Source organism: Sus scrofa, chromosome 5 (assembly GCF_000003025.6).
Source record: "Sus scrofa isolate TJ Tabasco breed Duroc chromosome 5, Sscrofa11.1, whole genome shotgun sequence".
NCBI lineage: Eukaryota > Metazoa > Chordata > Mammalia > Artiodactyla > Suidae > Sus > Sus scrofa.
The window spans coordinates 10,199,425-10,222,109 of NC_010447.5; the positions used below are offsets into that span (position 1 = coordinate 10,199,425).

Sequence of the window (22,685 nt, forward strand, 5' to 3'; positions counted from 1 at the left end):
GGGCGAACACCTCTCCACAGACAGGAAGTGCGCTGACCCCACCCCCCGCCCCTCACCCTTCCTGCCCGGGAGGCGTTTAGGACAAGCCCCTTTTGTGGTCCCCAGGCTTCCTCTGCTCCCCGAGTTGGGGAGCTAGGCGGCTGCTGGCCCGCCACTTCTGGTTCTGGTTCCCACATTTTCTCTGCCTTTGAGTAGCAACCAGAGGAAGCTGGAGGCTCAGGGCTCCGCTCGTGCAACTCGGGGGCAGGAAGTGCAATGCACAGAGCGCAGCTCACGGGAAGGCGGCTTTGCCACAGCCACTTGCTGGGGGCTGGGCCACGCACCCCCGCTGCCGGGCCAGGTAGCTGCCGCCTGGTGCTGGCTCTGCTGTGGAGGACCGGCCAGTGCGGGCTTTCTTGTCACTGGCCTGTCTTTACTTCTCTGTCCAAAGGGGCCAGGGACCTTTCTCCGAGTCACCCTGGCTCTGAATGGAAAGGGGGCAGGTGGGTGGGGCTCCTAGGCGTGTCTGTGGACACGCTGTGGTCAGAGCCTCCTCGGTTTGGTGCTGGCTGAACGGCCCACAGAGGGGACCTCCATCGGGTCCAGTGTCCCCCTGGTTTCTTGCTTCTCAATCCAATTCCTCACTTCCCTCTCCTGACTGATGAGCTGGGTCAGAGCAGCCAAGAAGCTCCGAATCTGAGCACCTCGCCGCCAGCCTGGTGCTGCTCTGAGTGCCAAGGCCTCAGCCTTTCTAAGCCTTGCTCCCACATCTCCTGTGCGCAGTGGAGGGCGGGCTCAGCTACAACAGCATTTAGGGAGGCACATACCGGCCACCCGCTGGGACCCCAGCAAACTGTGGCTTCTCGGAGTCTGTCAGGTTTGATTTTCCTCTTGGAACTAACTCAGGAGAAGACAGCTGGATTCAGCTTCTAAGTTAGTTTCCCAACATATCTTTTTTTGGTCTTTTTAGGGCTGCACCTGTGGCAATATGGAGGTTCCCAGGCTAGGGGTCTAATCAGAGCTGTAGCTGCCGGCCTACACCACAGCCACAGCAACATGGGATCCAAGCCGCATCTGTGACCCACACCATAGCTCTTGGCAACACTGGATCCTTAAACCACTGAGCGAGGCCAGGGATCAAACCCGCCACCTCATGGATGCCAGTCGGGTTCATTAACCGCTGAGCCACAACTGGAACTCCCCAACATATCTTTTGAGGCTCCTTTGCCAGAGCCCCTCCACTCCCTTCTCTTTTAATTTTTACAGCTCCAGGGCCACTGTGTGGAGGCTGCTCCACGCTCTCCTGCTCTGGCTCTCAGATGGGGCTGCTGCACCTGAAAGCTGGAAACCTGAACACTGCCTGGCTGGCTGGGTGCCCTCTGCTTCTTCCCCGGGCATGACCCCATTCCCCTGCGGGGCTCTGAGGTCCTGACCTGCCCAGTGACTGCAGGCTGGGCCTGGACCAGCTCGGGTCACAGAGCATCTTGTGCTCTGGCACCGGCTGCTCTGGAGGCTCCAGGGCTGCGGAGCCCAGAACTCTCTCCCTCTTCCTCTCAGTGGCAGGAAGTCGCTGACGTCTGCCTAGGGTAGCTCCCGAAGCGATTCAAGGCTCCAACCTGCTGCAGGGAAATCCCTCCATTTTCCCTCAGGCCGCAGGAGCCTCGGCATGGCTGGTTTATCAACCTCCCCCTCTGACTGCAGGGCCTGGCACCAGCTCCTTCCCTCCCGAGCCTCAGCTTCGGCAGCTGCGAAATGGGCCCAACGCCCAGCCCCCACGCTGCAGGGGACTCACAGGCGGAGGGGGGACACGCTGACCTGACCCCCCACCGAAAGTACCTTGTGTGCTGTGGGCATAACCCCCCGCCACCCCCTGAGCCGAGCCCGGACCCTTCCTCACCCAGAGACATGAGCTCGTCGTCAAGCAGGGAAACGGAGGAGCTGGGCTGCTCGGGGCTGGCCTGCTCGCCAGGGCGGGTGGGCATGGCTGGGTAGGTGGTGCCCGCTGGAGGGAGATCCAGGCCCGAGAGGTCCAGCAGGGCCGAGGTGCTCCCTGCGGTGGGAAAGGAGAGTCGGCCCCGGGTGGAGGACCCTCTGAGTCCCTGGGGGCTGGGGCGGTGAGCTCTCCCCTCCGGGGCCACCCGCCCTTGCCCCTGACCGCTCGCCAGGCCCTTTCTCCAGCACACGGCGGCCCCTCTGTGCAGAACAAATCCCCTTCTTCTCTGTCGCTTGGCTGAGTGCCTCCCATCCTTTAAGGCGGCTCTTAGGCTCTGCTGTTTGAGCGGTGCCCCACCCCCGCCTCCCCCACACAGGGCCAACTCCAGCCTCCTGGGGCGGCGGGGGGTGGTGCCCAGGCGGTCACTCTACCCTGTGGGAACCGAGCCTGTAACATTTATGCATCAAAGCCTCCCTGCCCACTTTTAATAACTAAACTAAGCCTGAGGGGTGTCATCTCGCCCCGCACACTGACTGCTGGACTTGTCAAATGAAGGAAAGGCCTTCCTTTTTCTGCCCGTCCTTGGCTCCCTCCCTGTCCATCCTGCATCCAGACTTGCTGCCCCCACAGCTGCAGGCCTGGCACAGACTCCACCCCAGCTCTCAGCAGGCCCCCCATCTTAAGGGGTCAGGGTCACGGCCACCAACTCTGAACCAGCACTCCACCCTGGACCGTGTCCCTGGCTGGTGTGCCCCCGACGCCCCCAGCTCTCCTGCCACCTGCTCACCCGGGATGGAGGCGGCTGTGGCATCACCGTTGACCTCTTCGCCCCGCACCAGCTGCTTGTACAGGTTGATCACCTGGGTGAGGTTGTCGTTGGCTTGCAGGATCTCGGCTGCAACGGGCAGGAGGGGAGAGACCAGGCTGAAGGAAGGTGGGGGCCCCTGGGCGGGGGGATCACCCCACATCCACCCAGGCCTCAGGGGAGGGGGCGGGGCTGGGGGGCAGCCCGTCTCATCTCCTCAGCCTCAGGCGCTCCGAGACCTGCCCTCGCCCAGTCTCTTCCACACTGGCCCCTGCCGGGCCCTGAGCACGTGGCCCGGCCTCCAGGCCTCCAGGCCGGCTTTGCTCTCTGAGGCATGCTGCTCTCTGCACATCTGCGCCCCTTCCCTCCTCAGGTCTTCACCTAGTCATCTCAGGGGCCCTCTCTGACCCCCAGCCCTGCACCCTCAGGGGCCCTCTCTGACCCCCATACCCTCAGGGGGCCTCTCTAACCCCCAGCCCCACACCCCCGTCCCTCCCGCTTGTTTTTCTCCGAGGCCCTTGCTCCCTCCTGACAAACTGCCCCGGCTCTCGCCTCAGCCTTACCGCTGTCTCCTCATCAGGCTGCAGGCTCTGTGAGGATACGGCTCTGCTGATTTCCATCTCTGCCACACCCTCCACACCCCCCCGAGCCTAGAGCTGCCTGGCAAACGAGGCCCTCACCCTGTCACCTCCTTGGCGGTCAGGGCTTAGAGGGGTCTGAGCAGCCAGCCTCTTGGGTGGGGACCAGCTACCTGGCACGTGGGAGGCACTCAGGGAACTTCTGCTGAGTGGGGCTGAGATGGTCCCTGGACCGCTGCCCGAGAGGCCCAGCTGATGTGATGGCACAGAACAGGGACGAGACCCCGAGGAGTGGCCCTGGCAGAAGCGCCAGGGCCCAGCTCTGGAAGCGCTCAGGCCCGTGGGCTTTGCTTTCGGCTTCCAGCTCACCTTACCAGGGAGGCGTGGCTGGTCCACCTGGGCTCTGCCACCATCCTGCTCTGTGACCTGGACGGGTCACTTCCCTCCCCAGCTGCAGCTTACGGGCAGCCAGTGAGCTGCCTGCAGAGAGGCTTGGCCCTGGGGGTCTCTCAACCATGCCAGCCCCCGATCTCTGCTGCTTCCTTCCTCCTAGTGGAGCTCAAGGTTACTGCTGGAGAAGGGAGCCCCCTGGTGGTGGCTCCGTCCAAGGGCGGCTCACCCAGGGCCTCGTCATTGTCCTCGGTGTCGCTGGCCAGTCTGAAGAGCGTGGGCCGCATGCGCTCACAGCGCTGGTACAGCTCCTGGGGGCAGCAGGGTGGGCAGGTCAGGGCTGGCGGGGGCCCTGCGGCGGGCGGGGGCTGGGCGGGGGCGGGCGCACCTTCATGAGGTCCTCGCCGCTCCGGGCTGCGGCACCGCCCTGGCTGTGGTTCATGACCATCTCCGTCAGCAGCTTCACGTTGTTGTTCACCTCCTCGATGGCGCTCACCCGCTTCGAGATCTTCTCCATCCGCTTCTGGTCCTGGGGAGGCGTCGGCAAAGGGCCGGAGAGAGCCTGCGTCAGGTCGGGCCCCGAGCCAGGCACAGCGCCCTCACCAGCGGGAGGGTGTCTGCGGGGTGTGGGATCGGCTTCTGCCAGGAGCCTCTCGGGCCCAGGACAGGGCCCTCTGGTCACGTCCTGTCCTCCTGCCAATGCTGCCTGGACCCAGGCCTCTGCACCAGCCCATCAGAAACTCCGGGCTGGAGTTCCTGTTGTGGCTCAGGAGTTATGAACTTGACTAGTATCCAGGAGGACTCGGGTTCAGTCCCTGGTCCCGCTCAGTGGGTTAAGGCTTCAGCGTTGCCGTGAGCTGGGGTGTAGGTCGCAGACTTGGCTCAGATCCTGCATTGCTGTGGCTGTAGTGTAGGCCGGTGGCTATGGCTCCAATTAGACCCCTAGCCTGGGAACTTCCACATGCCATGGGTATGGCCCTAAGAAGACAAAAAGGAAAAAAAGAAAGAATCTCCAGGGCTGGCTCTGGAATCTGGGTTTCCAACACTCTGGCCAGGTGACTGGGGTGGCCCAGGACTAGCCCTACACCTGCGGTTTCCACAACCCTTGCCCTTGTCCCTTGAAAGGGTGTTCCCGCACTTATAAGCTAAACATAGATTATTCTCTCTCTCTCTCCACGCACGCTTTATACTTTAAATATAGAAAGACCTAATTTCCTTCTAACTTTTACAGAGGAGGGAGTCAGCTTCAGAGAAGCCAGGGCAGGTCAGCTCGGCTGCTGGGAAATTCTTCCTGCCACACACTGACCCTGGCTCTGCCCAATGCCCCCCCACCTCCCCCGACTCGGTCAGCCAGCTCTGCTGTCGCCACCCTCTGGCCGGGCCAGGCGGGGTCCCTCACGTGCACGCGCACACACAAGTGCTTTTGCTGGCCCGGCTCACCACCCCACCCGGCGGCCTCCCTGCTCTCTGGGCTCTGCCATCACCTCCTGCACCATCTCCTTGATGAGTTTGTTGGCCGCTCGGAGGTCCTCGGGGTGGGAGCTCTTCAGCAGGCGGGCCAGCATCTGTGGACACAGAGGAACGTGGCTGAGACGGCGGTCCCCGGGCCTGGGGCTGTGCTGGCTCTGCTTGCTCGTGCTGGGACCTACATTACTTAAGCCCTCTGTGGGATGGCAAGGCTCCACTGACACCTTGTGGGGTGGCCGTAGCACAAGGGACACATGGCACCTCAGGGCTCCCCCCAGCGCCAGGCAGAAATAAGTTCTCCACAAATGGTGCCCAATGTCACCGCTAGAGAATTTTCCCTGAAAGACAAACAGGAAACTCAACAGCCGTTACTCTCTGGGACTGGGCCAGACAGAGAGGGACTTTGCCTTTTTTTTTCTTTTCTTTTCTCGGCTGCACCCGCAGCATGCAAATGGTCCCAGGCCAGGGAGGGAACCCCTGCCTCGGCAGTGACCCGAGATGCTGCAGTGATAACGCCAGATCCTTAACCTGCCAAGCCATCAGGAACCGGGGAGGAGCTTTTGCTTTTTATCTTATCTCCGGTGCTGTTTACTTTCTTGCCCCAGAGCACATGCTTCCTTAACAAAAAACTAATAAAATTCCTGTTGAAAGGGTCACAGACATGAAAACAGGTGAGCTCCGGATCAACCTAGAAACGCCCCCAAACTGACTCCGGGGCCGCAGCCTCAGGCCTGCGTTTCCGGAGTCCTCAGCCGGGGCCTCTGCTCCAGGGGCCAGAAGCCACTGACGCCGGCCTGCCGTGGGCCCGGGGTCCCTGTCCGGCCCTCACCTTGGATTTCTCCTCGTCCTCAAAGATCACATTCTTGGGCCGCGGTGGAGGAAGGGGAAGGGCGGCGTCATCCGGAAGCTTGGGGTCGGCCTTCACGATCCCTGCAGCAGACGGTGGTGGGGACATGGTCACGGGGGCTGGGCCAGGGGACATGCTGGCCCTGGAGTGTGGGCAGGAGGGGCAATCAGTCCTGAACTACCATGTCCAATAGCGTGTGGGTGGCGTTTGGGAACCTACAGGCCGAGGCCACTCCGCGGGGACTGCTCCCTGAGAGGAGGCTGAATCAAACCCACCTCCTCCACCCCGAGCCAGCTTGGGGCAGAGCCGAGAGAGGCCCTGCCAGCTTGTTCTGGAGAGGTTAAAGGGCAGACCCGTGACCTTGCTGCCAGGAGGCCCTGGAGCTGCCGGAGGCTGGCTCCGGGAGGCGGGAGGCGCTCACGCCGGCGCCCTGGCACCTCACCCTGCTTCTTCAGCATCTGGTAGGCCTCTGCGATCTTCACCTCCTCGGGGAGGCCGACCGTCCAGCTGTAGAGGAGCTCCAGGATCTTGTTCTTCACCTTCTCCGACGTCCGCGAGCCCAGGTACTTCGGGGACCAAAGGGAGGAGAGGCCTCTGCCACTGCCCGGCCGCAGTCCCTGCAGCCCCAGTCCCGGCTGCCTCCCCAGGGCTCGCAGCCCACCCGACCAGCCGGGCCCACTCCCAGCCCCCCACCTGTTAACTGGGGGTGGCGGCAGCGTGCTGAGGATGCAGAGCTGACACAGGGAAGGCGCAGAGCCCAGTGCCTGCTCACGGCCTGTGACCCCTGGGAACAGGAGCCACCAGGCTCCGGGCTGACCAGGGAGGGAGCAGGCGTGGAACTGCTCGGCCCGGCCTGTTCAGTCTCCCAGCCGCAAACGAGGTCGAGGGAACTGGCCCTCGCATCAGGCGCCTCCTGAGAGGTGCTGCCAGGTCACTGAGCTGCTCTGGGCGAGGCAGGGGTCTGGGCAAGGCTGGGTGGGGCGGGGGGTGTCTCACCCCAGGGCCCGTGGGAGGGCTCCTCAGGCCCAGCCCCAGGTGCAGCCCAGCAGCAGGCCCTGTCACTCAGGTTTGGGACCTCTGCACCCCAGGCCCCCCTTGCGAGGTGGGGATAGGGAAACCCTCCGCTAGAGGCCCAGGTGGGGCGCGTGGCCAGGTCTGCAGGGAGAGATCTCAGAGGCCGCGCAGCCCGTGCTGGGGAAGCCGCATAGCGCTCCCGCCATGGCTCCCAAGCGCCGAGCAGCTCCTGAGCCGACCGGCCGCCCGTCAGCCTGGGAGCGCTCTTCCTGGAAACCCAGCTTCCCGGACTCACCTGCAGGAAGGGGGCCGTAAGAAAGGGTCTGCGTTCGGGGGTCGATCACCGCCCCCAGGCCGATCTGGGGATCCTGGACCCTCAAACCCCCAGCCCCCTGACGGCGCAGTCTCCACGCGCACTGGAGCACCCACCTTGGGAGACACGACCTTGATGAGCTCGTTGAGGAAGCGGAATTTGCCCACCTCATCGTGGAACCTCTTGCCACAGCTCTTCATGCATGTTTCCAGCACCTGCAGGGAGGGTGGGGACCCCGGGGGAGGGTCAGAGGAGACAGGGGCCCAGGGACCGGCGCTGAGAACGGGGAGGGTGACTCGTGAGAAAAAGAAGATTCTGAGGCGCAGAGGCCCCCAAGTCTTGTCACCATCCCCTGGGAGACGGGGCTGGGCCACACTGAGAGCCCAGCGATGCCCAACTCGCAGCACAGGCTCAGTCCCTCCGCAGCTTGGCCCCGTCTGAGGACCACCTGTAAATTACTTGCTTACTATTTTCCTTGGAGGGTTTTTTGAAACGTAAATACGTACCATCTACCTCAGCCTTTCCTAAGCTATATGTAGTGAAATCAGAGAACTAATATATGTTTGAGGAAAAAAAACCCCAAACCCTAGTGTCTTAAAACAAATACATGACTATTAAGAGGGAAGCTGCTGATCCACCACCATCTAAAATCAGCTGTGCTGTATGGCCGGTTGCTCTGTGACCCACGCTTGGGGACCACACGCTATACACCCCGCTCCACTACGGGCTCAGCTGACACCTCTGGTCCAAGCCCAACTGTCACCCCACGGGGGAGGACAGTGTTGTCCTGTGTCTGGAGGCCATCGATGGCCTGGCCCGGCCCCACGATGCCCCTGGGGAGCTCTATAAACCTGCGGAGTCCTAGACGCAGACACCACAGGGGTTCTGGTCAGCAAGTCTGGGGCAGGGGTGCTGATTCAGCCTCCTGAAGGTCTGACACGCAGCTGGACCGGAAGACTGAGGGGCTTCCTCCCTGCAAGAGGCCTAACCGTGCAGGTCTGGGGTAGGCGGCCAGCCCATGGGCTCACTGGGTGCCACGGGACCCTCAGGGGTTGGCCATCCTGGCACAACTCCCATGGGCTCTAAAGAAGGGCTTGATGGGACGCCCCCCCACCCAAACCTCAGCCTTGGCCTCCCCCGGTGGCATCCACATGGTCAGGGGACAGATGGCTTACCGTCAGGGCCTGGATCGCCTCCCACTCCTGCGGGGACTGGATCTTGTGGGCCAACAGCCGGGTGGCAAGTGGAGGCCTGGGTAAGAGGAACAGCACAAGGCAGACTGAGCACAGAGCCCTGGGTGCGCCGGGGCAGGCCACCATACTCCCCGCTGGAACTGCAGCCTGCTGTGCAGGGCACAGGCAAGGGCCCGGCTCCCTCTCCTGATTGGGGCCAGAGACTGTGGCACAACAGGGCTGGGCTGGGTGGGGAGCGCGAGCCAGGGACCTTCGAAGGGCATGAGCTCAGCCCCACGGCCAGTTTTCGGAGAGCTGTGACCCGCCGTGTCCTTGGCCTTCGGCAGAGACAAGTACAGAGGGCCGGCCTCAGCCTGCAAGGGCCTGGCCTGGGAGCAGAGCCTGACAATGTGCACAGAACATTCTGCTGGGAGAAAGCACAGTGGAGGTAGTGACACTGCCTCCCGGCTTGTAAAGGACCTGTCACCAGAACCAGTAACAGCCAGCACGGACCGAGTGCCTAGGACGTGTGAGCGCCCCACAGCCATGTTCCTGGCCAGCCTTCACAGGAGCCCCTGAGGCAGCAGTGCTGCGGCCCCCACTTTACAGCTGAAGCTCCAGTTACTCGTCTAGGAAACTCAGCTAAGAGGGGGTGGGATCTGCACCCGAGTAGCTGGACCCGGAGCACACACGTCACCATGTCTGCCCAGCCTCCCGCGTGGCGTGCGTGAGCTCGGGGGGGCCGTGGAGGGGAAGCACACCGCACCGAGCTCCCCGAGCTGCAGCCCCACCTGGGAGCATGCCAACAACGTACACCCCACACTCCCTGCTGGGTGGTCAGGTGCAAGTCTGGGCGCAGCCCATGAAAGGCCATTTTTGACCAGCACACCGGGTGATTCTAACGCAGACGGTTCTGGCGCTTCCTTGAGCTAAGGGCCTGCTGGCCCCTCTCAGCTGGGGGCACGCAGTTCTCTGGGAGGACAAAGCACGGGTGTGGGACAGGCAGCCCTGGGCCTGATCAAGCCCTGGTTTCTTCACCTTTAAGATGGGTCTGGCAAGGCCCACCTCAGAAGGTGGCACACAGTGGCACTGACTACAAAGTGTCCACTGCCATCACTAACTTGGGAGCACATTAAAAACGGGAACTGGGGGGTTTCCCATCGTGGCTCAGCCGTTAATGAATCCGACTAGGAACCATGAGGTTGTGGGTTCGATCCCTGGCCTCGCTCAGTGGGTTAAAGACCTGGTGCTGCTGTGAGCTGTGGTGTAAGTCGCAGATGTGGCTTGGATCTGGCGTGGCTGCGGTATAAGCTGGCAGCTTCTATTGGACCCCTAGCCAGGGAACCTCCATATGCTGCAGGTGCAGCCCTAAAAAACTGGGGAGTTCTCGCTGTGGCATCTCTGGAGCACCAGGACGCAGGTCTGATCCCTGGCCCAGCACAGTGGGGTTAAGGATCCAGCCCTGCAGCAGCTGCATGTAGGTCATAACTGTGGCTCGGATCTGATCCCTGGCCCAGGAACTCCATAGGCTCAGGGCAGCCAAAAAAGAAGAAAGAATGCAAAATGGGTCTCAACCCAGCCTCATCTCCACCTGAGGTCAGGGTCTGTGTGCGCATGGCAGGGGCACGGTGGGTATGTGGGCAAAAGACGGAGAAGCCACCTACCCCTCAAAGTCCTCGTTGAGCTGCTCGCAGAAGCCGTTGATGCTGGCCCAGTTCAGCTCCTTGTTCAGAGGGTTTGTGGCTCTGTCTGGAGGAGAAGAGAGGCCAGTGAGGCCTGGAGAAGGGGTCCCCGCCCTGGCCCCGGGGCTTGGTCAGGACAGGGGAGGGCGTCTGATGGAGCGCAGGGAAAGGCCTCCCCTCTCCCTGCTCCCACGGCCCCAAGACCCAGGGCTGATATCTGTCAACACCCAGAGGGGCTGCTGTCTGCTGGCTTCCCCTCGCAGCCTCTCCCTGAAGGGCCCACGTCTAGAGACCGTGCTCAGGGGTCGGTCCACCCCGCCGCTGTGCGCCCGCCTGACCGCACCGCCTCCAGTTCTGCTCCTGCAGCGTCCCCCGGATTCTCCTGGAATTCACTCTCAGAGGAGAGCCAGAGGTAAGGGGAAAAAGCCAGCGTTCCAACCTCAAGGAGCTTTGCAGCTGGGAAGTGGGCCAAGGGCAGCTCGGTTCTCAATGAGATGTGACAGAGGGAGGCAAAGGAGCCGTGGGAACCGGGAACCAGAGAAGGGGACGCCGGTGGTGCCTGGGCCCAGGGGAGGCTGCCTGGAAGAGGCAACACAAGCACTGGAGGCAGTAATCAGGCTGTGGAACACAGGCCTCCGAAGGGCTCGAGGGCCTAGGGGAGGGCCGCTCAGGCATCGCTGCCTCCCCCCAACCCCACACCTGCCCAGGGCGGCGCTCTCCCCTGGCCCCTGGACCTGACCTTCATCCTGGGCCCCTGTCTGCTACAGCACCACACCCGCAGCTTGTGCGCCTGGCCATCTCCCCCAGTAAATGAGTGACTGGACGAGGGCTCAGCTGCGGGCAGGCAGGAGGAGGTTCTGGGGGATCCAAACCCAGGAACATGTAGTGGCCGGGAAAGGGCCGCCAGGAAGAGGTGGTAGACAAGGCCCGACAGTACCCCTGACCCCCAGTGTTGGTTAAACAACAATCAAGCAGATCACATAACTTTCCCAAACCACCATGTCCCCACTTGTAAAGTTGGAGCAAAATACAGAGTGATATGGGGTGACAACATACCCCACCCAGAATAAGGAGTCGGGGCCGCCAGAGCTGGATCTGACCTGTGGAGGTTCCCGGGCCAGGGATCGAACCTGTGCCACCGCAGCGATCAGAGCCACAGAAGGGACAACACTGGATCCTTCACCTTCTGAGCCACCAGGGAACTCCACCAAGAGCCTATCTCTAAGCATCACCCTGTCCCGCTCAGTTCTGCCCACACCTGAGGAATGAGTTGGGGTGTGGAGGGAACAGCCCAGGAGGTGGGAGGCAGAAGGATCTGTGGACTGGAGGAGGCTGGGGACTCTGCATGTGGTGCCTGCCTGTGTGGGGCCCTGTGCTGTGGCGGGAGGCCTGGAGCCCTAGGATCCCAGTGCCTGGCGGCCAATCATTCAACTGCTATTTATTCAACAAATATTCTGAGTGTGAGGCCAGGGCAGTGAACAGGACAAAATCCCTACCCTCCTGCAGCTCATGGCCCAGCAAGAGAAACGCTGACTACTCAGGATAAACGATCACAGGATACTGTGTATTGTTGCAGAGTGCTATGAAGAAAAACATAGCAAGCAAGCAGGCAAGAAAGAAACAGAGAAAGAGAAGAAAGAAGGGAGGGAGGGAGGAAGGAAGAAAGAACGACAAGCAGAGCAGGGAGAAGGTACAGAGAGTGTGTGTTCGGGGCACGGGCTCTCAGAGGTACAGCTGAGCGGAGTTCTGAATGAGGCACTTTCTCTCTGCATACAAATCCTTCCCAGGAGCCCTGCAGAGTTCTCCAGTCCCGGGAGAAATGAAGCCCCTGCTGACCACCAGGAATAGGCCCCTCCAGCTACTCTGCCACCCAGCCCCCCAACACCGTCAGAGGCGGGGGAACACCAGCCTGCAGTGAGAAAGATAGACTAGGGCTGGCTATTGCCTACCCAATGACATCCAGCTGGGGACCCTGAATCAGGAAGTCCTGTAAAGTGTCAGAGACGCATGAGTCTGAGTGAGGACAGAGAAGCTGGTTCTCGAGCCTGCTTCTGAGTCACAAGCCAGGGAGGAAGAAGTAATGGCATCATAAGACATCATCTCTGCATCTGGTTCAGAGCGAGGGCCTCTGGGTCCAAGGTGCTCTGAATAATTTCTCTGGCCCTGGCCCCCAACTCCCAGCCCCCTTACCTCTGCCTGGCCGGGGCGGGGGGGGGGAGAGCACCCTCCCCAGCAGGCAGCAGGGGAGAGCACCCAGGGAGGGAAGGGGTGTTTCACAACAGGGCGTGTGACTCTGCTCTGTCACCCTACAGTGACGGGAACATCATCACTGACCCACCAGAAGCTACTTTTTACCTCCAGCCACTGTGAGGGGAGAACTTATAATTTTGTGAGGGGATGAAAAAGAAAACAATCTCAGCCCCAACTGGAGTCCAGCCTCCTGCCAAACCTGTGTGCCCTGACTCCTGTCTGTTCCTCAGATCAGATCCTCTGACCCTGCAGAAAATCCCCACTGCTGCTCAACCTGACACTGGTTTTGTATCAGCCACAGCCCAAGGCCTGCGGCGGTCAGATCTATCAACCAGGGCCCTGCCCATCCCCCCCAGTTATTGCTGTGACCTGGACACTTGTGGCGTTCCAGAACAGTCTCGATGGCCGCTGAGTGCTTCCTTTCCAGGCCCTCCCCCTCCGCTGGAGACAGTGTGATTCTGGGACCAACCTCAGAACTCAACTCTGCACAAGACTGGCTTCAAAGGGGCTGATCATAGCCCCCCAACACCCTGGGCAGCTCCCTGGTGTGCCTGAGGCCAGGAGGCTGAACTGAAGGTAGACCTGAGCAGAGGCTGCCCCGAGGTCCTGTGGCAGATGTGGGCCCAACAGGAAGAAAGACTTGAGAGGGAGCTGTCACCAGCCCGGGGAGAAGCAAGCCATGCTTTGAGGGGTTGTGAGAGCTGAAAAGCTTCTGTAGTGTGGGATAGGGAGGTCAGGTGGACCGTGTAGCGGCTGATACTCTGAAAGCCAGGTATTAGGAAGAGACACAGGAGGGGATGCAGAGGCATTTGGAGGAAGCCAGGAGAGGGCTGGGAAAGGAGTCTGGTGAGGGTGCAGAAGCCAAGGGGCTGGGTTGAGGGCAGGGATAGAGACCTTGAAATTACTTCTGGAGTCTGAGACCGGACTCAAACCTGTAGGGTTTAGGGGTTTCTCACTATGTGGCCAGAACTCGGGGGCTCTCATGGGTTAGTGGACCCTCCCTTCCTGGGTGGGGGAACGAGCAAATCTGAGCGGAGATGCAAGCTCAAGGAATGGATAGGAGCGAGTCACGCATGCAGCGTCAGAAAGCGGAGGATTCGGGGTTCCAGGGGAGCAGGATCCCTCCCTCTTGGGTCTGAGGTTCAGCCCCAGGGGCTGCTCGCTTGCTACCATCCCGGGCTCCTTGGAAAGACTAGGGCGTCCGTTCCGCGTTGAAGTCTGGGCCCGAGGGGGTTGGAGGCTGCTTTCTCCATCCCGGAGGTTCTGGGCACAGAGAGGGGCGCAGCTCACTCCTCCCTGGGGGTCGCTGCCCTCGGATCGGAAGGGTAGGCGGCGCCCGCTCGCGTCGCCAGTCCGCGCACCTGCTGGGGTCTCTATTCAACCCAGAGTCTGAGGTACCGGCTTGGGACACCGTCCCTCCCCGGGCCGGGGGCGGGGCGTGAGGAGGGGGCGCCCCGTACCCCGCCTCCGTCGGGAAGGGGCCCGCCTAGTGCCCCTGGTTCCGGTTCCGGTCCGGCCCGCGCCCCTCCCGGACACTCACTGATTCGCGCCTCCAGAGTCTCCGGCTCCATCGCGGGCTCCATCCGCCACGGGCCCCCAGCCTCGGCACCGCCCCCCGCCCCCCGCCGCTCTCGCGGGACCTCCTCGGCACCGCCCTCGGCCGATTAAAGGGGCAACGTCCGTCCCAACGCGCGAGAGCGGAGCGTGAGAGCATTCAGCACCATAGAGACGAGAACTACTCGCCTAGAGCGTCACTTGCTCGCCCAACCCCTCCCCTAAGCGGCGACTGCGGGGGGAGGAACGGGTTGCCGGCCTCCTCGTCCACAGCGCTCAGGCCGGAGAGGAAGCAGAAGGACTCGGGGCTGAGAGCTGCACCATGGAAACCCCGCGGGACGCTCTAATTCGTTTCGCGTCACGAAAACGCTTGTGACCGCTTCCGGCCGAACGTTCCACCGCCATCTTTTTGAGGGGCTCTTAGGTCACTTCCGGAATCCTGAGCGGGTATTTCCGCTTAGATGTAAACATGGCGGGGCCTTAAAAGGGCAACGACTTACTTGGGCCGTTAAAGTTTATTGAGTGTTTACAGTTGTCCAAGCATCGTTTTAAGCACTTTTTTTTTCCCCCTTGGCTGCGTCCAAAGCATGTGGAAATTCCCAGGCTAGGTATTGAACCTGCGCCACAGCAGTGACAACAGGGGATCCTTAGCCGGCTAAGCCACCAGGGAACTCCTTTGAGAACTTTTACACATTTTTCTATTTACTCCTCACAACAAACCAATGAACCGGATCGTTTGAGGTCACACAAGTGGCAAAGCCCGAACCCCGTGCTATCTCCTGCATTCATTCTGAGATCATTTCATGCACCCCGCAGTTTCCAGGCCCCGGGGCACGTCACGAGCTCACCTGGGTCCGTTTCCTTCTGTCGCCCCCTGGCGGCCTTCCGGGGAACTGACCCGTGGTGTGCTCGGGAGCCTCCCTGTCTCCTGGAGGGTTAAAGGGAATCTGGCGAATCCGGTTCTGCTCAGCCGTTGCCTTCGCAAGCGACCTCGATTCACCTTGCAGAACCGAGGTGACCTCATCAGGGAGTTTGAGAGGCATGTGCTTGGGTCAGTTTTTCCCCTAAACTCAACTATTCAGCAAACCGAGATGCTTTTCTCAACTCTCCCCCACAAACCATTAAAATTATACAGGAAAGTGATATGTATGTTTATTGCATTCCTCAATAAAAGCTGTAACATAATATGTACTTAGAGCTCTTTTCGTTTGTTTCTTTTATTACTGTGACATGAATTGTTACAGAAATAATACATTTACCGCACTGATTTAGGGGCACATGCAGTCTGTCCAGGGTCACGTTTTAAAGAGAGCAGAGATTTGACCAGGGTTCAAATTCTGACCTCGCTGCTTTCCAAACTGCCCTAGGACAAGTCACTTAGCCTCCTTGGATCTCAAGACTTCCCATCTGAATCATTCTTGTTAGAATTCAGTGAACCAGTGTTTGCTAAGTGAATCCCCCCAACACAGGCTCCCCACTCACTGTCTCGGCTGAACTTTTCTCCTTAGCACCTGTCTCCACTGATTACTTCTTTTCTTCATCGTGTCTTTTGTCTCTTGCCCCCACTGGAAGGTAAGCTCTGTGAGGACGAGGAATTTCATCTATTTGGTTCATCGATGTATCCTCAAGGCTTGAAAGAATAACTGGCACATAAGTGTTCAATCAACACGCATTGAGGTGTTTCCTGGCGGCTCAGTGGGTTAAGGATTCGGGGTTGTCACTGTTTTGGCTCCGGTTGCAGCTGTGGCGCAGGTTGGCTCCCTGGCCCAGGAACTACAGCATGCCATGGGTGCGGCCAAAAAAAAAAAAAAAAAAAAATCATGCATTGAATGCATGAATGAGTTGAAACTATTATTCATAAGCTTTACCGGCAGAGGGATGCAGGAATGTGCCCACTGTTGCACAGCAAACGGGGAGCGGGGGAGCCAGGTCATACATTTGATGACAGCTCTAGGCTTGCCTCATTGAGTCCTGAAGAGCAGGGTTGGTGACGAGTCAGAAAAGTGGCTATGCAGGTAAGGCCTGGCCCAGACTGGGGCTCAGGGTACAAGGTTTGGAAGGAGGAACTTGAGAAGGGGGTTGAAGGCGAGGATGGTTGAAGGAAAGACCAAGAGAGCAAACAGGAAACTCAGAAATTGGGCTCTTCGGGGTTTTTTTGTTTGTTTGTTTTTGTCTTTTTGTCTTTTCTAGGGCTGCACCCGCGGCATATGGAGGTTCCCAGGATAGGGGTCTAATTGGAGCTGTAGATGCTGGCCTACACCGGAGCCACAGCAACGCGAGATCTGAGCCACATCTGCGACCTACACCACAGCTCACGGCAACACTGGATCGTTAACCCACTGAGTGAGGCCAGGGATCGAACCCGAAACCTCATGGTTCCTAGTCGGATCCATTAACCACTGAGCCAGGACAGGAACTCCAGAAATTGGGCTCTTTGACGGCTGTTCCTGTCTCCACCACGAGTTCCTCCGAGTGACTCGTGGAACCCCTAGGAGGGGCTGGGGATGGGCAGGTAACGCTGAGCTGTCCTTGAAGCAGCTCCCACTGACCTCCAAGGATGAATGCCCCAGGCCCACCCCAGGGAAACCCCTCCAACACTGGAGATGCTGGTGAGGATGGGCCGGGGAGGAGGAAAGAGGAGAGAGACGCATGTGAAGGGCAACCGATCCTTTCTCAGGAGGCTTGTGGGGGGTTCAGGGAATAAGTTGACATACGGCCTCAAGTCCAGCCCCTCTGACCTCAGCCAGAACTTGGAGCACATCTCGCTTCCAGGCAGACCCCTGGGGATGGGGACACAGAGGCCCATGGCTGTCACTGCGTAGTCCTCACTCAGACCTCAGAGTTGGGAATTACTCTCCCTGTTTTTTTTTTAAATTAATTAATTTATTTTTATTCTTTCTGATTTTGGCCATGCCCATGGCACATGGAAATTCCTGGACCAGGGATCAAACCTGCAGCACAGTGGCGGCCCGAGCTGCTGCAGTGACAACGCCGGATCCTTAACTTGCTGTGCCACAAGGGAACTTCCGAGGAGTTAACATTTAAACCGAGAAGCCAGGAGTTTCTGTTGTAGCTCCGCGGGTTACCAACCCCACTAGTATCCATGAGGATTTAGGCTTGGATCCCAGGCCTCGCTCAGTGAGTTAAGGATCTGGCATCCCCATGAGCTGTGGCGTGGGTCACAGACATGGCTCACATCCTGCATTGCTGTGGCTGAGGCACAAATGCAGCTCCTATTTGACCCCTAGCCTGGGAACTTCCACATGCCACAGGTGTGGCTCTGAGAAACAAAAGTAAACAAACTGAGAAGCCCGATGTAGGAAGGATGTCCAGGCAGGGAGAGAATAGCAAGCATAAAGGTCCTGAGGTCATTTAAGACCAGAGCCAGGACTTCCCTTGTGGCACAACAGGCTCGGGTTGCTGCTGTGGCGCTGGTTCGATCCCTGGCCTGGGAACTTCCCATGCCATGAGCATGGCACAACAAAAAAATCAGACCAGAGCCAGAATTTGACCTCAAGCTTGAGTCCGCACACAGAGTCCATGCTTGGTCCCAGGAACCACAATTTGAGGTGCCACTGCTGACTGAGGAGAAAGTAGGCATCGGAAAGATGGTAGAGCAGGTGGAACATATGTATTCAACCCCTTGTGTATGTGGGCAGGGGCAGAAAGGGGGCTCACATTTTCCGAATCAGAACTAGGCCAGAACGAAGATCCTTGCCCTGATTTATGAATGTACAGAAATGAACAGGCTCAAAACGTATTAAAATGCAGCCCTATTTCCCTGTACATTTAATAAATTTATCCAAAAGGATGACCTTTTAGATAAAAGGAAATATAAATTCAGAGCAAGTGTAGAGGCCTCTGTTACAGAAAATGATATAATTGGTTGTTTCCAATTAATGCTTTCCCAGAAAATCTGGATTGCCTGAAATAACGGGACAGCAAAAATAAAATTTGATTCAAGGGAGACTGAGTCACTTCTTGCCTGAGGAGGGAGAGGACTGAGGCCACTAGAGAAGTGAATTTGTCCCTTGGGCTTTTCCATGTCCTGGGGGGGGGGGTGGGAGTGGGGGAGGGGAATCTCCCTCGGGACAGTTTCCTTCACTGCCTTTGTTCTGATTCCATGATAAGGATAATTCACTCCTAGTCATTGATTCACCTCCTGTATGCCATGACTTTTTCATATATAGCCTACCTTTTTTGTGTGTGTGTGCATCTTTTTTTTTTTTTAGGGCCTCACCTGTGGCATATGGAGGTTCCCAGGCTTGGGTCAAACGGAGCTGTAGCTGCTGGCTTATGCCACAGCCACAGCAATGCCAGATTCAAGCCGCATCTGCGACCTACACCACTGGCAACACCAGATCCTTAACCCACTGAGCGAGGCCAGGGATCGAACCTGCGTCCTCATGGATACTAGTCAGATTCGTCTCCGCTGAGCCACAATGGGAACTCCCTATATATCCTACCTTTAAAGTAGAGATTAGTCTCCCATTTTACAGAGGAAGAAACTGAGGTCTGGAGAGGTTAAAGCAAATCTCGACTGAGGCCACAGCTTAGCCGAGAGCTGGCATCAAGTTCTGCTTGATCTCCTGGGGTGTACTCGTTTTCTCTGAGGTGACTACCCATGTCAAAATCCCCTGGGGAGCTCATTTAAAAATCCAGGCTCCTGGACAACCTCATATTCAAGCAGGACTCTGGGGGTCTGGCCCTGGAATTTGCAGTCCAAGTTTAACTGTGCACCAGCCCCTGCACCCTGAATCCCCTTTGCCTGCTCTGGTTCCTCAGGGATCTTAGATTCCGATGTGCAAGTCTAGGGTAATACAGACCCAACCCCTGCGGCTTTGTGGGACCACGGTCCCGGGCTTCGCTCAGCCCCAGCTCGACGATCATAACATCAGCCTCCCCCAGCTCTGGTGCTCAGGGTGGGGGCCTCACCTCCTGGTGACTGAGCTGCATGCAAACCGGGGTTGCGGGGAGTGAAGAGTCTAAGCAACCTCGTTATTCTCCGCCCTGGCCCCGCCCTGTTTCCAGCCGGTAGGAAGATCTGGTTGGAGGTTTCACGGAGCCAGACATTATGACCCTCCCTCCACCAGCTGCAAGGAAACCAGGGCCCCCGGATTTCACCAATAGGAAGGCAATATGCAAATAATGCCTTGCGTTAATTGGCGGATGGACGGATGCGTTCCATTCATTCTTATGCTGTGAGACTTGGAGCCTGAGTTTGAGGTAGAGGTTACACATGGAAGCATTTATTGAGCGCCCACCTTGTGCCAAGTCCTGTGTCAGGGAATACAGGCATGAATAAGAGGGGCAAGGCACTACCCTCAGGGAATCTACATTCTAGTAAATTAATAAGCCCCTAAGTGAGTGAACAAGATCGGGGTGGTGTCCAGAAGACAATGCACCAGCAAGCTGTAACACCAGCAGTGCCATTCCTAATCCTCTCTGGGTATATTCTAAGCACAGCAGAGGAGGCCAAGGTCATTCACCAGGGTGGTGGAGTGAGGGGTGAGTGAGGATAGAGCTGAAGAAGGAGGAATTGCTTTTCCTAGAAGAGGGGATGGTCAGTAGCAAGTAAGGTCCTTAGGAACCCAGGGAAGTCTGATGTATCTGGAGGGGGTGGTGTGCAGGGCTGGAGGGAGCACAGTCATGTGACTTTGGGCAAGTCCTTCACCTCTTGCGCCTCCGTTAGCAGAAGATTAGAGATAACGTGTGAAGTGCATAGCGTATATGTGCACTGAATAAATGGTAAATGAATGAAGAAAGCTCCAGGGAGCTCCTGTAGTGGCTCAGCGGAAACAAATCTGACTAGCATCCATGGGGACACAGGTTTGATTCCTGGCTTCACTCAGTGGGTTAAGGATCTGACATTCCTGTGAGCTGTGGTGTAGGTCGCAGACGAGGCTCAAATCCTGCATGCTGTGGGTAGGCAGGCAGCTGTAGCTCCTATTTGACCCCTAGCTTCCTGGGAACCTCCGTATGCAGAGGGTGCGGCCCTGAAAAGCAAAAAAAAAAAAAAAAAAAAAGAAAGAAAAGAAAGAAAGAAAGAAAGCTCCAAGTGGTGACTCCTATTATATTAGGATATTAGGAAAGCCCTCAATTCTCCCTAGGTTTAGGGTTTGGGGTCTTACCCTTTCTCTTCCCTCTCCCCCAAAGTTATACCTTCAGAGCTTCTGTCTTCACTTCTCTCCCTGGAAGTTTACACACTGGCATTTTGTCTTCCTGCCTCCTCAAGGGACAAGGACTCTAAGTACAGCAGGGAAGGCTTGGATAAGCTCCAAGAAAGGACTTCCTTGTCTTTCTGCGTGAGTTGCAGTTGCTGGGGGGAGGGGACAGGGCATGCTTCCCACAGCTTCAGAAAATTCCAGAGCTGGAGGAAAGCTTTTAGATAACTTATCTAGTCCAGAGCTTTTTCTTCTTCTTCTTCTTCTTTTTTTTTCTGTCTTTTTGCCTTTTCTAGGGCCGCTCCCTCAGCATATAGAGGTTCCCAGGCTAGGGGTCTAATCAGAGCTGTAGCTGCCGGCCTACGCCACAGCCAAATCAAGGCAGGATCCGAGCCGTGTCTGTGACTTACACCACAGCTCACAGCAACACTGGATCCTTAACCCACTGAGCAAGGCCAGGGATCGAACCCTCAATCTCATGGTTCCTAGTCGGATTCGTTAACCACTGAGCTATGACGGGAACTCCAATCCAGAGGTTTTCAATCTTTCTTTTGGACAGCTATCCAATGTAAGAAGTATACTTTACTTCAGGACCCAGGACCAGGGGAACTCAAGGTTTATGGAAGCTGAAGTTTGTAAAAATTTAGAGACCTCTTTAAAAAACCAGAATAGGAGTTTCCGTCTTGGCTCAGGGGTTAATGAATCCGACTAGGAACCATGAGGTTGCAGGTTTGGTCCCTGGCCTTGCTCAGTGGATTAAGGATCCGGTGTTGCTGTGAGCCGTGGTGTAGGTCACAGACATAGCTCGGATTCCGAATTGCTGTGACTGTGGTGTAGGCCAGTGGCTACATCTCTGATTAGACCCCTAGCCTGAGAACCTCCATATGCCACGGGAGTGGCCCAAGAAATGGCAAAAAGACAAAAAAAAAAAAAAAAAAAAAAGCACCAAAAAAACCCAGAATATAAAATTATTATTATCATTGTTATTATTACGATTTGCTTTTTGTTTTGTTTTGTCTTTTTGCCTTTACTAGGGCTGCTGCCAAGGCATATGGAGGTTCCCAGGCTAGGGGTTTAATTGGAGCTGTAGCCGCTGGCCTACACCAGAGCCACAGCAACGTGGGATCCGAGCCGCGTCTGCAATCTACACCACAGCTCACGGCAACACTGGATCCTTTAACCCAATGAGCAAGGGCAGGGACCGAACCCGCAACCTCATGGTTCCTAGTCGGATTCATTAACCACTGAGCCACAGCGGGAACTCCCTATTATGATTGGCTTTTAAGGCTGCACCCATGGCATATGGAGGTTCTCAGGCTAGGGGTTGAAGCAAATCTGAGCTACAGCTGCCAGCCTATGCTACAGCCAGAGAAACACCAGATGTGAGCCAACTCTGCAACCTACACCACAGCTCATGGCAACGCCAGATCCTTAACCCACGAGGGAGGTCAGGGATTGAACCTACAACCTCATGGTTCTTAGTTGGATTCGTTTCCACTGCGCCATGATGGGAACTCCAAAATATAAAATTATTCATGCAGGAGTTCCCGTTGTGGCTCATCGGTAATGAACCCAACTAGTATCCAAGAGGACTTGGGTTCAATCACTGGCCTTGCTCAGTGGGTTAAGGATCCAGCGTTGCTGTGACTGTGGTGTAGGCCAGCAGCTAAAGTTTCAATTCAACCCTGAGCCTGGGAACTTCCATATGCTGCAGGTGCAGCCCTAAAAAGACCAAAAAAAAAAAAAGCAAAACCTCGCATTGACTTAGAGGGAGAAAAAGAATTCCTATAAATTACAAACTTTAGGCATTCCTGTCATGGCTTAGTGGTTAACAAATCCGACTAGGAACTATGAGGTTGAGGGTTCGATCCCTGGCCTCGCTCAGGGGGTTAAGGATCCGGTGTTTTCATGAGCTGTGTAACCAGTGTAGGTTGCAGATGTGGCTCAGATCTGGTGTTGCTGTGGCTGTGGTGCAGGCCCGGTGCTACAGCTCTGATTAGACCCCTAGCCTGGGAACCTCCGTAGGCCACGAGTGAGGCCCTAGAAAAGACAAAAGAAAAAAATAAACTTTAAAATCCTGACAAATACCATAATCATAAAGTCAGGACGATAAAAATTTTTTACTTAACTACCTGACATGGTGCTTTAAGACTTTTTGTTTTTTAGACCCCTAGCCTGGGAATCTCCATAGGCTGTGGGTGCAGCCCTAAAAATGCCGAGGGTGTGACTCTAAAAAGACAAAAAAAAAGTTGATTTCTTTTGCTTTTTAGGGCCACACCTGCGGCCCATGGAGGTTCCCAGACTAGGGGTCCAATCGGAGTGGCAGCCGCCAGCCTACACCACAGCCACAGCAACGCAGGATCTGAGCCTGCGACCTACACCACAGCTCATGGCAACACCGGATCCTTATCCCACTGAGCGAGGCCAGGGATTGAACTTTCATCCTCATGGATGCTTGTCAGACTCGTTACCCGCTGAGCCACGAGGGGACGTCCAAAAAAGTTTTTTATTATTTTAGAAATTTTTTTTCTCAGCTT

General features: G+C 57.3%; 1 protein-coding gene across 4 annotated transcripts in view; it reads right to left on the minus strand.

Annotated features, from left to right (window-relative positions):
- The window catches only part of GGA1 (golgi associated, gamma adaptin ear containing, ARF binding protein 1), a 27,699-nt gene extending 13,293 nt beyond the window's left edge, over window positions 1–14,406 (minus strand). Inside the window, exons 1-11 of one of the 4 annotated variants that reach the window (XM_021091505.1) lie at window positions 13,971–14,406; window positions 10,163–10,247; window positions 8,502–8,577; window positions 7,443–7,541; window positions 6,442–6,565; window positions 5,982–6,082; window positions 5,170–5,250; window positions 4,074–4,214; window positions 3,915–3,996; window positions 2,700–2,807; window positions 1,877–2,029 (exon numbers count right to left, since the gene is read on the minus strand). In XM_021091505.1, the coding sequence (XP_020947164.1) occupies window positions 1,877–2,029; window positions 2,700–2,807; window positions 3,915–3,996; window positions 4,074–4,214; window positions 5,170–5,250; window positions 5,982–6,082; window positions 6,442–6,565; window positions 7,443–7,541; window positions 8,502–8,577; window positions 10,163–10,247; window positions 13,971–14,013 (1,093 nt within the window). In that variant the 5' untranslated portion in view covers window positions 14,014–14,406. Of the gene's footprint in view, window positions 1–1,876; window positions 2,030–2,699; window positions 2,808–3,914; window positions 3,997–4,073; window positions 4,215–5,169; window positions 5,251–5,981; window positions 6,083–6,441; window positions 6,566–7,442; window positions 7,542–8,501; window positions 8,578–10,162; window positions 10,248–12,799; window positions 13,767–13,791; window positions 13,923–13,970 lie in introns of those variants that run through there. The other 3 variants (XM_021091508.1, XM_021091506.1, XM_021091507.1) reach the window with 3 other exon arrangements.